We start from the raw sequence: 13,942 nt of genomic DNA, 5'->3' as shown, positions 1-13,942 counted from the left end.
ACAGTCACCACCGCCTATCACCCTCAGACAAACGGCCCCACGGAACGCCTGTTTCGCACCATAACAGACATGCTCTCCATGTACGTTTCCGCCGACCACGGTCACTGGGATTCTACATTACCCTTTGTTACATTTGCATATAATTCGTCACGCCACGATACGGCACGCTGTTCACCGTTTTATCTTCTTTTTGGCCGGGAAACAACACTACCCATGAATACTTTACTACCAGCCGCTCCACAAAAATCACCTGAGTACGCACAAAATGCCATCGCCAGTGCGCAGGCTGCACGTCATATCGCACGTGACCGCCTTCATATGTCCCAGGTGGCACAGAAGAACCGTTACGATTGCCGTCACAAGAATGTATATTACGCTCCTGGATCCTTAGTGCTCCTGTGGTCGCCAACTCGGCGCATTGGTCTCTCAGCGAAGCTTCTACCACGCGTTCTGCGCCAAGTTACCGACGTCACTTATGAGATTGCACCGGCAAAGCCAATGTTATCATCTGCGCCGGTCCTTACTGACGTAGTTCATGCTGCCCGGCTAAAGCCGTACAACCCGTCCGCTGATGCTGCACTCTGACCTGCCCAAATGGTGCGCGTGTTTTCGCCCGGGGGTTAATGCTGCGAGACAGAAGAAGAAGATCGGCACCGAAACAGCGGTCTGCATTAGGCCGGCACCGAAGAAGAGGACGTAGAGGTTGCTCCTCGCCATCTTGGCTGGTTGCTGTTAAGCCTGTGCTTCTCGCCTGTAAATATTTGTAAATATACGTTTTTGTGCAACAATATTAACGATGGCTCTCCTACGTTTCTCCGTGGCATGTCTTATAGTAGCTTCTTGGACTTGCCGTTTGCTTCCTCACGACTACAGTCCTCTATTAGCTGGTTCAGTGATGTGGAAACACATGACAGTGATCACATACCAATGTATATCTGCGTGACGTGGTGCGCACCTACCACTTCGTCTCATGTGCGGTGCACAGACTGACCCACCTTTAAGACATTCGTGGAGAATTACTGTGCGGATCTCGAGTCGCCGATCCAAAAAGAACACTTGATCACGTCCGCCCTCAGTGAGGCCACGCGGAACTTATGTGCACCTACGCCGGGGTCTCCTATCGACGTGGAATTCGAGAGGTTACGCGCAGTCCGACGACGCGCTGAAAGGAAATACAGAAGGACGAAATCCACGCACGATCTCGTCCTTTGTCGCCGAGCTCAACAACAAATAAAGCGCCATCTCGAGAAATTAGAAAGGAAGCCCTGGAGAAAGTTCTGTTCATCACTGGATCCTCGCAAGCCGCTGTCACGTATTTGGCATGTTGTCAGGAGCCTGCATTCTTCCCCACAAGAAAGGTACCCTTTCAGTGCTTTGGCCCTTTACCAACGTCGCACTGATATGGAGGTAGCGGACGACTTCTGCAAAATGATTGTGGGCACAACTCGGTCAGCCTCAATCCAATTCGAGGTTTTTGCGCCACCTTCCCTAAGTGACCACTGCGACTTGCTCTTTACGATGCCTGAATTAGAGGCGGCTCTGGCGTCGTGTCGCCATTCATCTGCCCCTGGTCCTGACGGGATGTCGTATTCGTCTCTCTCTCACCTTGGCAGGGCTGGTCGCACTGCGCTGATCAATTATAACAATGACGCATGGGTCTCCGGTATTGTTCCGGAGCAGTAGAAAACCAGCCGCCTGGTTGCTATCCTGAAGCATGGAAAGACTCCTCTTGAGCTTCCCGATTCGATCAGCCATCAGATGCTGACAAATATGCCGTACAAGCGAAGACGAGTTCCTCTGGACATAATTAATCACGTCTGGAGCGCAGGAGAGATCCCAGCAGCATGGAAGACAGCATATCTGGTGCCTCAGTGCTCAAGTCCAGAAATGATCCTGCGATCCTTGCCTCATATTGGCCAGTATCGCTAACATCATGTGCATGAAAGTTGATGGAAAGAATAATATGTACGAGGTAACTTGGTATCTTGAGCAAGGAAAGAGACTTTCATAGTGTATGACCGGATTTTGTCCACGGTTGAGTACCCAGGACAGTGTTTTGGATTTACTAAGCCACATCGAGCACCATCGCGTCGACAGCCTTTCGACACTCGCCATATTTATGGACGTTGCCAAAGCCTACGACTATGTGCCTCATACAGGCATCATCAACGGACTCCGAGCTGTGGGCGTCTCGGCAAATGCTCTTCGATTCGTCCATGAATTTCTCAGAGATCGATGTGTCTAGGTTAAGCTCAGAAGTTTAATGAGCGAAAAGCGACGCATTTTCCTCGGTGTTCCGCAATGAAGTGTCCTATCTCCCTTGCTTTTTAACGTTACCATTCCAGCCTTCCAGACGTACTGAAAGTAGGTCGGACGGCAGTTGGAATGTCCATCTACGCAGGTGACATCTGCATTTGGATCCCGGGGTTCAAACACAAAAGTTTGGCCCGGATAACCCAGGGCGCAATCTCCATCATCGAACTTCACTTATCGACGCTTGGCCTATCTTTATCAGCGGAAAACTCCGCCTTCATGCTTTTTCCGAGAATGAGGCGCAATCAACACGACTCACGCTGAATATCAGAGGCCATCCAATTCTTCGTGAAACTAATGTTTGATTCCTGGGCGTCATCACCGGCAGCAAGGTACTATGGCGACGCGCGGTCGAAAGCGTTGTGACTGCATCAGTGCAATGAGTCAACGCACTTCGTCGCTCGGCAGGTGTACGTTGGGGACACAATACCACGTCCTTGCTTAAACTGAACGCTGCACTGATAACAAGCCACATTCTCTATCAAGTGCCGCTGATCATCACAGATATCTGCGGCCAAAGAGGATTCGTCCCTTATTACTACAGGAGCCGCTTCTTTCCCATCCTTCTCCATGGCTGTATTACGTACCACAAATGCATCGTCAGCTGACAAAAGTAGGAACACAGCACAGCTGTAAATGACCTGCAAGTCGTTTATCGTACATATTCAGAAGCATAGCGGCTTCAGTCTGTGATGACACCTTAGCATGAATCCACCGAAGACGCGAAATATAATCCAAGATCGTCCTTCCGTCCGTGACGTGGTACGTCGTGTATGGCGTTGCATGCGCGCTCGCTTCAGGCTTTTTACTTCTTCCAGTCACACCTGGCCACAATAACAGCTGGAAGAGCACGGTCGAGATATCACAGCGGAACAAAACATGGACAGTAACGCAATCCTGCCCACACGACGCCTTTGTCAAGGTAGGAGACCTACGGGGCTGCACACGCATGAGCACACGCTACCATAAAAAAACCGCCATTGTGCCACAACATGGCCTCTACAGCTAAAAAAATATACTACGTGACTTCCTCCACACTTTTCTCCTAGCACGCGGAGGGGGTAGGGCCTCTCAGTTTTAGAGCAAAAGCTCTACTACACCACGTCTCGTAAGGTCATTTCGTCACGTCGCAGTGAGCTTGAGCCGCCGGAGCTCGTGTGTGGCAAGTGTGAGGTCACGACACGTGATCCGCTGCGGAGAGTCGTCGCAGCTGCACTCACTCGGAGCATCGCCGCTGCGGTACCACTTGACCAGGCGAGGGTTTAACGGCTGCTTCTGCAGCACTTGGTCGCTCGGTCTCACCATGGATGGCGCACCGGCTGGGCCCTCTGTGCGTGCGCTTCAGCGCAAGCGACAGGCTGACTCCAATCATCCAGTAGATATAGCTAGATGGCAGTCTTCCAGCGAGTACCACTTGATTCCTCAATGTGTGTAGCCAAACTTACCACCATTGCTAAATACTTCACGGACCATAAGACCGTCTTCGTTACCGTCCAAGAAACACAAACAGACACACCATCAGATTTGCAAGAAAGCCAAAATTTAATGAAACACTGTGTGCAAAGTCTTTGGAAAGCCAATCCAAACCGACCTTGCGCTCGTGCTAACTAGGTTTACAAGAGTTAAACCTCAGCCAATTTTTTTCCTTCCTCGATGATAAGAACTAAGCCAGGAAAACAAAGCGCAGGGCGAACTCTGCCCCCGCCGCAGATGGCTTTCAAGATAGAGCGGCCGGGTGGGCGCGCGCGGCGTAGAACGCCCCCACCCCCCCTCCCATACTCTCCCCCCGGAGCCTTGCGGAGCTTTGCGGCCCAGGCAGGCGCGCGCGGCCGCTCGGGCCGCCCGGAGTTAGTAGTTAGTGTAGTTTATTCCCACCGGTGCATCATGCGCAGAGCTCTTGCGCCTCCATAGGGATCGACAACTTGGCCGTCTATCCAGCTCTGCGCAGGGTCATTGGCTACTGCAGTGGGCTGGCATCCGGCCCATTGACTTTCCTCTGTACACCCCTCAACGACCTCTTCCCAGTAATCTCCGCTGTGCCCCTATTCCCTCTAATATGACCCCACATCTTCATCAGGGACGACGACAAGCCCGCGCTCACTTCCACGACCCTTTCCCATCGGACACTGTCACATGCTACGTCGACGAAGCGTATTACCAAACTCATGGCTCCACTGCTTGTGTGACAATACCGACCCCCCTTGGCATTCTCATCACTTCCGTTCACCGCTGGCCCCTTCTCACTTCCTACTTCTTCTCTATCCCTTTAATTGGCCGCGATCGTTCACGCGACGGACGAACTAACCCTTCTTCCTCCCTCTCCTCGGTATCGCATTTGCTCGGACTCCATGGCGGCAATCAGCGCTCTTCGCGACAACAGACTTCCCGATAATCTTCATAACGACCTTTCTGACGCTCTCTCCCCTCTCTCCCCTGCTTTGGTCACTGTGGTGTGGGTGCCAGGACATGCGGGGATTATCGGCAATAAGCTTGCTCATGAGCTTGCCCGAGAGATTAATAGCCGGGCGCCGACGATCCCCTGGCCTTGCCCGCCCATAGCGGACGAGGCACACTTTTACAAGAAAACTCTGAAGCAGCACTAGAAACACCTCCGGCATTCATTGAAGATGCTTCCGCCACCACACCATCGTCTCTCCACCGCCCAAGTACGCACCCTCAGGGCCATCCAGCTCAACACCTTGATCACTCCAGCACGCCTATACCTTTATCGTTACCGCTCAGACCCCTCAAGTCCCAACTGCTCCTCTACGTACGCAAATGTAGAGCACATCCTTTTCTCTTGCCCCGCAGCCCTACAATCCCCTCACTACCCTAAACCACCACCTCCCCACTGGCGGGTGCGGTTGGCGTCGGCGGCCTTCGCCGACCAGCTGGCCATGGTCCTCCTGGCGGAGGAATATCTATAGGTCTTAGTCTGACCTGGAATAAAGTCTTTTCTCTCTCTCTCTACACTGAGCTGCGAGTTTCTGCTAGACCAAACAGCTACTGTCAGAGTTTTCGGAGGACAGAAGAAGCAGAAGACGATGAGAAGACTGCGCCTGTTCATCTTCGCGGAAAAGATTAATCTATATGAGACTATATCAACACATTTCAAAACGTACTGCATTATGTTAGGTAGAAGTAAAACAAACACAAACAAACACCTTCATGAAGCTGATCATTTATGCTGGAGGAGTCGAAGGTGCAAGTATTGTTTCTGTGAGAGTAACAATAAATGTTTGGTAGACACCAGTTTCCTCTCTTATTTTATATCAAAATCCTTGATAACAGCCGTGTCATGTGCAAAATGTCAGTGCCCATATTACATTAACCCAGCAATGTGGCTGCTCCTTTCTTTGAAAAGGGAAAATAAAGGAGTTATATTTAGCTGCAAACACCTGCTAAATCAGAGCACCAGCTTTGAAGACTTCTCACGGTTCGTGAGCTTCTTGTTAGGACAGTGGCTACACACGACAGTCAGACAGCAGCTGGCACGTGATACATAATTTTAATAGACACTGATGGTGGACGTGTGGAATGTTTTTTCTACAGTGAAGAGGTTTTACATTTTTATATCACCGCCTTTCACGGTTCATACTGAGAAGAAATTACTGTACACCTCGCAAATTGGCTAAAAGAATCTTGAACCTGGGCGGCGATTTACGCAAGCACTCAATTGCTAGAGACGGCCACTGAAAATACTTTGAGCTATCTTGCTCAATTTGTTCAACATAAATGCAAAATTTTTATTTCTATATTTGAATTGAGTGGACGAAATGCTGTACAGTAGGGCGTAGATTTTTCGTGATATGTTCCAAAGCGAAGCTTTATTTTCGGAGCCTTCCGAACTTTCCTGACCATGGCTGCTGAGTGCTCTGTAAGGTCAAAACGACTCGAATACTTCAATGATGCCAACGCCAACTATCTATTTGAGTGGATAACCTTGTATGTGGAACGTCACAGCAACAAGGTTAGCGCGCCCGCCAGTTTCCTTTGCGCAAGGAAGCAGGAATTCAATGAGCTACTGTATATCACTTCATTAAGCGCTTCACGAAACATTCGCTTCACAAAAATACTTCAAGATGTGCGTTAGGTATATATGACTTTTTTAACTATTGCCACGCATTCAATTTTTTTTTCAGATGAATCGGTGCCTGCCAGAAGGACCTTGTTCATCTACCTCCGTGACCTACAATGCGGTGTGTTTACGATGGCGCGAAAAGGTAATTTTCAAGAATAATGAAACGTTTTTAATATTTCAATATTGCAGCAAGTTTAGAGTTTATGTCAACATTTCTTTTACTTACGGCACACAATGCCATTTTGGCAGTTAGCGAACATTTGTTGTTATTATTAACCCTGCTTTGGTTTAGGAAAAAGTAAACAAAATCAGACGTGATATACTGAAATAAGGTTGACAGTTCGCACCCATTGCGATTCGTCAGAAGCGTAAGCCTTGTAAGAAAATTCGTATATTTCAATCACCGCAATTACCCTCATGAGAGCTGTTCTCGTAGTGAAAATTCGTAGTGAAAATTCATGCTTACTTAAAGACGACCTGGAACACTACTCGAACTCGATAAATAAAACATAGTAGCCGCGAGAAAATGCAGTCGTGAAAACCTGTTCCTCATGCGACTCAATTGCGCGCAGCAGGGAAACTATAGACCATTTATTTAAAGACAACTCATGCCGTGCCCGTGGTGAACTGGTCAATAAGCCCACATATGCAACCTGAAGGCATCAATGTTGCCGAATTCGAGACCGAGAGAATTCGTTATGTAATCAGCGAGAAGAAAGGGAACCGAGGGGCCCGATCTTTATTAATGATATCATAAGAAGACAGCGAACAACGACACCAAGCACAACATAGGGGAGATTGTACTGACTAAGTGAATGAAAGAAATTATCAATTAATGTAAAGGAAAATGGATGAATTAACACCTTGCTGCAGGTGGGGAACGAATTAATGTCTTCGCATTGCGCGTGCGATCCTCTTACCAGTTTAGCTACCGCGGCGCAGTTTTCCCATCCACTTTCTGGGGCATTTATGTTTTAACTAACTCTGGGAGTGTTAGCCAGCCAAACGAAGACACCAAGGATAACATAGGAGAAATTACTTGTACTTACTAAGTGCATTAAAGAAATGATAAATTAGTGGAAATTAAAGGGGATGAAAAAAACAACTGGTTATTGTCTTACGTGACAGCCAGATTTCAGTTTGAAGCAATGTAATTTCGAAGAATCGCAAGCGGGAATGGTGGGCGAATGCTGGTAACCCAGCCAGTCGAGCAAGCTCGAGACATCGACCGCAAGCGACAACAGAAACGAGCAAAGAATCGTACCACGCAACGGAAGGAAACGTTGCACGAAAGCGAAAGGAAACGTAGAAAGAAAGGGAAGGAAAAGTACTAGGTCAGGTACACACACCACAAGCTTCGCTTACCCCCCTTTTCTCGACACGAAAAGGGCTGGTGATCTTCTTTCTCATAAAATCGGCTTCTAGAGCAAGTCTTAAAGTCTTTCTACTGCTGCCAAGAATGGTTGTCTTCGAGAAAATCGAGCCTGACAACCACCCACAAGCAGTAATGTGGTAGCACAATTCTAACCCTAAAACTAAATTACATTTTGAGGTGACCAGTATTTCAGCGAGTAATGAAAGTGCTGAAGTGAATGATAAGCATATTTGCACTAAATAAGTCTTTAATGTTTACTTGATGGCACATATTTAAATTTACGGATTTAAGCCGGTGATATTGCAAGGCATATCGATTTAGGTGAATTCGCAGGACTAAACAAGTTTTCAGAGATTATTTTTCAAAATTTCCGATGGAATGCATTGGCTTTCCCTTTACTTCCGTGCTTCAATGCATAACACATCGTTTTGTTAAAAAGGGGGAACACTCCATTTTTACCACGACTTTGACCGGCACCAATAGAATCAGGGCAACAGTTGACTTGAATCAGGGCCACGCTCGCTTCAGGAAGGGATATTCTACGATGGATCATATCCATGTCATCAATCAGGTACTCGATAAATCTGCGGTGCACTATCAACCTCGCTATATGGCTTCCATAAATTATGAAAAGGCATTTGATTGAGTAGAGATACCATCAGTCATAGAGGCATCGCGTGATCAAGTAGCACAGGAGGCATACGTGAATATCTTGGCAAATACATAAAAAGATTCCACAGCTACCTTGGTTCTCCACACGAAAAGTAGAAAGATACCTATCAAGAAAGGAATCAGGCAAGGAGACACAATCTCTCCCGTGCTATTCACTGCATGCTTAGAAGAAGTATTCAAGCTCTTAGACTGGGAAGGCTTAGGAGTGAGGATCAACGGCGAATATCTCAGCAACCTTCGGTTTGCAGATGACATTGTCCTATTCAGCAACAATGGGGAAGAATTACAGCAAATGATTGAAGACCTTAACCTTCAACACCGCTGCCTGGCGTCGCAATCATTGTGGATTTCGCTTGCTTTATCTCGCCCGCAGCGTGCAGCAAAACAGAATCCTCGGCTCAAGCAACAACGTATACTTGCGACAGTTGCGTGTTGCGCTGACGGCCAGACAACTTCTTCTGAGGCGCGCTGGCCTCTTCTTTTACATGGCGCCACGACAGTAATGCGCAAGCGCCAACAAGAAATCGAATGTGCCAGACGTCCACGGGCGGTGTCTTACATTCTTTTCAACCACTTGATATACAATGAGCATTGTATTGGCGGCAACGGCCCCTTATTCGGTTGCATCTAATGGGTACTGTGTGAAAGGAGGAATGAGAACGCCTATGAGGGATTGAAGGACAAATTTTTGATTGGTTGTGATTGCGGTACTTCTAATCGCTTTCAACTACCCTATCTGGATGATCTTAGTAAAGTTTGTGGGGTCTCACACGTGCTCTTGGGACAAAGGAACGACAACACGGTAGTGCAAACAGTCAAAAGGGCATTTATTGCACCTTTCATACCCTAATGCATGCTAGCCGAATTACTACCCCTAGAACATTCACATGGGCGCGCGACAAATCAAGGCTTAGGAGTGAGGATCAACGGCGAATATCTCAGACAACCTTCGGTTTGCTGATGACATTGTCCTATTCAGCAACAATGGGGAAGAATTACAGCAAATGATTGAAGACCTTAACCTTCAACACCGCTGCCTGGCACAGTCCGACTCATCGCGACCGGATAGCGAGCGAATATGTTCGTCCCATGCTGTGGCACCATCGCCTAGTCGTTCGGCTGTATGGTCACGCGAACGGTGGCGCGTTCGAACGATCCGTGGTCGTCCATACCGGTGTCCTGCTCCTAAACCTTCTCGGGACGGGCTCGCGAAGCGGGTCGGCGCACGCGCGAAAGGTCCGCGCTGCCCGCCGCCCCCAGGCCGAAGAGGAAGCGCCTTCGTCCTGTTGCGCCTAAGTAAACCCGCCGCTAGGTGGCATTAGCAGCGCAACACTCGCGCCAACACTCGCGCCAACCACACCGCCGTAAAGCCACGCTCCGAAGCCAGATTACAGGAGACGCGAGCCATGCGGGGAAAACAACATCAGGGGACGCGTGAGAGTCGCGCATCCCCACAAGTTATTCCTTTAACTCTCACTTTTTCTAATATTGTTAAACATTTTGCAGGGTCCTTTTAACGCATTAATTCATTGCACGGGTTTTGCTGTTATCGACAACAGGCACACTTGGTTGAACGCACGTCACAATCAAGCGTACGCTGCAAGGCGGCGGGATGGAAGTTTAGAAGCGCACGGTCTATTTCACGGATACGTGCTTACGCCTGTAACAAGATGGCGCGTGCGTGACGCGCGGCTTCCTGCGTGACGCTCTCCCGAGACCTCGAACAAACGAGAGTGCATGATGGTGACAATGGCGTCCGACTCGGCAAATCCGTCCGGCGCGAGCAAGGGCAAACCCGATGCAAATTCCATCTACTTTACGTTGAAAGGCGATGTCGCCATGCTAGCGGAGGTTCAAACAAGTGGTTTGACTCGGATGCTTGTGGCCGCTACCATGGCCTCCGCGATTGTCCGGTGCGCCGATCGCAGAAGCCAGGCCGTTACTGAAACGCGGTATACCTCTGATGCTTGGTGGCGCTGAGAAGCATTAAAAAAATCACGCAGAAACTCCTCTGGGAGTTGTCAAAGTATGCGTAAGCATTGTGCCACTTGCTCATCTCCACGCAGCCTGGTATCATTATCAATGTTACGAAACTTGATCCGAGCAGTATAATTGAGAGCGCTGCGGCGACACGAAGTGGTGCGGATGGCGGCGCAAGATCAATTGATGACTCAAGCAAAATACTGCAGGTGGCGCCGCGAGGCGCGCCTATGACACTCCGATTATTATAAGCCGTTATCGCTCTTTAGCGCCTTATCCATCCGTGTCGACTCATTATGAACGGTGATCGACCGTACTCTAGTGACGGTTACGTATGGCGCGGCCACGCGCGCTCTTTCCTGAAAGTGATTTGCGATGTGGACAAAGTGCGCCGACTACTGATAGCTTCGTGTGCGCTGGGTTCTCGCCGCCTAATGCTTACGCGCATTTAAAACGCTTACACCTGCCATATGGCACGTCTTGGTTGAGTAAAGCGTATCACGGCCCGTTAAACTAAAATTGTTGTGGCACGCTGAATTTACAGCGTACGCAACGTATTGTGTACTGCTTACGCATGTGCTGCGCACGCCCAACTAGCAGTGTCTGATGCTGCGTAAAACGACTCCTTACCTCTTTTGTGTTATCGTGGATGCAGTTTTGCGCCTGTAAAAAAAGTGGTAATTTAGCCCGATAAACTTTCACATCACTTAGCGCTGCAGCGCCTGCTACGAGACATCGTGCTGAGCGCTGCCGATTAGTTTCTTTGAGTTAAATATATGCTGCTGCTAAAAACAACTTAACATCTTTTCACATTTTCGCTCTATCAAAATGCGAATATTGCTGTCGCGACCCGCACTAACTGTTCCTCCTCATCAGAGAACTAATGCCAGCCTGCCACCACGGCCGAATAACTGATAATGGTAAACTTGGGAGTATTTTGGCTTATCATAAAAGACTGGCATCACTTTGGCGCTGTTATTGTGCGACTAGTGTTATTGTGAAGCACTGATATTTATTTCTTTATTTCGTGTCATTCATCAACATGTAAAGTCTAAGTGAATATTAGCATGGTGCCCATGTGGAGACGTAAAGGCATACATGTGAATCCTGATGTCGTTTCATGAAGATTCGCACAGTTACACACTTTAGCAAGGATGCGGCGACTACAAGCGCGTGACGAAAAAAAAAAAATAAAAGAAAGAAGAAAAATAAGGCTGGTAGTGGGGTGTCCGGATGGTTGCCTTAAGCATGCTGGTGTTCTTGCCGTACTGTTCTGCAGCAATAATGTATGATAGCAGAGGCACTGCAATAATATGCTGCCCTGCATGTGGATGTGGTTTTCTGCAATGTGCAGAAAAACCCCTGTGGATGTGGTTCTCTGTAAATGGTCGCTGCGGCATGCCACATCTCTCGGTATTGCAGTGGGGCAAATCATACCACGATAAAACACAACGTGCTGGTTTCCCCAACAGGAAAAAATCACTGCGAGCTCCACCTGTGGGAAAGTGCCATTATTAAAGAAGGACCATATCACCACGTGAACTTTACTTGCCTGAAGTACTTCCAGGCACTCTGCGGGGGCTGGCCAACCTGTATCACTTACACCCGCTCTTGCAACAACTGAGAAAATGTGACCTCCTAAATTGTTCTACTGGCCATGCTTTCTTCTAGATGGGTTGGGGATGGTCGACATCTTATATGCATCTTTTTCTCGCGAGACTGCAAGTGTTGTGCTTTTAATAAAATAGACAAAATCGCGAGAAATAAAACTGTATGTTACTTGCCAATAAAGTTTGGTAATAAAGTAAGTTGTGTCTCTCTATCCTGATGAATCCATGATCATTTAATTTCTCTGATAATAACCATAAGTATAAACACATTCTACTTTTGCTTCTATAAGCTGACAAACCATAGGGGATTTTTGCATAATGTTTCCACCACTTGTGCACATGATTTACATGGCGCTTCAGGCAAGTGCAGTTTTACTATTGCGACAATTATGTGAACACAACTGGCGAATTTCCAGCGTTGGCTTCGCCGCGAACCTTCACGTAAAGTCCAAGTACAAAAAATTCACCTACGGTTACGATACTCCCTAATGCGAAGTTTGAGCGCAGCTCTACACGTGTTTTCATTTCGCGTGTCCATATTTTGTCTTATGATCCTATAGGTACACGGTTTATATTAGGGAGAGAACGCTGTGAGCAGCGTATCTAGCGTGGACAATCTGTCTAGTGCGGCACACTTCAAACGAAGCGAAGTGTGGCGCGACTGCCTCGATAGTCGGGAGATTGCGAGAGGCAGCACGTGAGTGACGGGTAGGTGCGATTCACAGCAGCCGCCGCAGAGAGACCTCCGCTAATGAAGTGCTTTGTTTCCATACAGACGACGCGCGCTACTCTAGCTCCATATCGTAGCAACCCGTCGATATTTTTGCATACTGTATCCACCATTTGTGCATAGGATCTACATGGTGCTTCAGGCAAGTGCACTTTTACTATTGCGACAATTATATGACGACAAGTGCATTGCGTACTGCGTAAGGAGGGCATAAACGGAAACAGAACTGTAAGAGCTAGTAGACATATTGTGTAGCAAGTGGCACTTATACTCCTTACGCAATGCTCCTACGGGGGCCTGTAAGGTCTTTGTAAATAAAAAATAATATAAAAATAAAATACAAGTGGCGAATTTCCAGCGTTGCCTTCGCCGCGAAGTTTCAGGTAAAGTCCAAGTACAAAAATTTTACCGACGGTTACGATACTTCCTAATGCGAAATTTAAGCGCAGCTCTACACGTGTTTTCATTTCGCGTGTCAATGTTCTGTCTTATATCAAATAGGTACACGGCTTATATTATGGAGAGAACGCTGTGAGTAGCGTAGCTAGCGTGGACAATCTTTCTACAGCGGCACACTGCAAAGTGTGGGGCGACTGCCTCGATAATAGACGAGAAAACTATCGCCAGAAGGCACTTCTGCGCCTCCTGACAGCGCCCCCAATGTGGAAATGTCAAGCAGCGCGGTCGCGCCGTGGTGCAGTCTCCGTTTTGTTTACATTGTTTCGCCCGCGCTTTCCTTCGCTGCTCGTGCTCACGGTGCCCCGTTTTCGACGGTGGTAGATCGCCTGCTTGCGGAAAAGCGATGCAAAGACTGCAATGCGGTTTCAAGAAGGTTTCCGACTCCGACAGCTTTTTTCGTGGCGGCAATCTCAAGAAAGGGGGAGCGTCGGCTTCCACACGTGCATGGCGTTGAACAAATTGTGGGCGGTGATGTGACAGTGAAAGACAAGTGCGTGTCGGAGGTGTCCAACAAGATTGTATACGACATCGAGTTAGAGGTACAAACCGAGTTCAGTAATTTAGTCACGTTTATTTCTCTTGGTGCAGTCACAAAGCGGTCATGCATGCTTGCAGAGATGTGCAGAGACGGTGACGATTGTGGTTGGTATCGTTGATCGCTGGGCGCGCACACACGGCTGCTCTCATTTCGGCTCCCAGGGAGTGGAATCAGCACTATCAGC

General features: G+C 48.3%; 1 protein-coding gene across 1 annotated transcript in view; it reads left to right on the top strand.

Moving 5' to 3' along the window:
• Nucleotides 1-12,217, top strand: part of LOC119462377 (uncharacterized) — a 69,190-nt gene extending 56,973 nt beyond the window's left edge. The window contains exons 4-5 of the mRNA XM_037723721.2: nucleotides 6,456-6,536; nucleotides 11,894-12,217. Coding sequence (XP_037579649.2) covers nucleotides 6,456-6,536; nucleotides 11,894-12,045 — 233 coding nt within the window. The 3' untranslated portion in view covers nucleotides 12,046-12,217. The remainder of the gene's footprint in view (nucleotides 1-6,455; nucleotides 6,537-11,893) is intronic.
• The last annotated feature ends 1,725 nt before the right edge of the window (nucleotides 12,218-13,942 follow it).

This window comes from Dermacentor silvarum, chromosome 8, assembly GCF_013339745.2.
Source record: "Dermacentor silvarum isolate Dsil-2018 chromosome 8, BIME_Dsil_1.4, whole genome shotgun sequence".
NCBI lineage: Eukaryota > Metazoa > Arthropoda > Arachnida > Ixodida > Ixodidae > Dermacentor > Dermacentor silvarum.
This window is presented reverse-complemented; position numbering and strand designations above follow the sequence as displayed.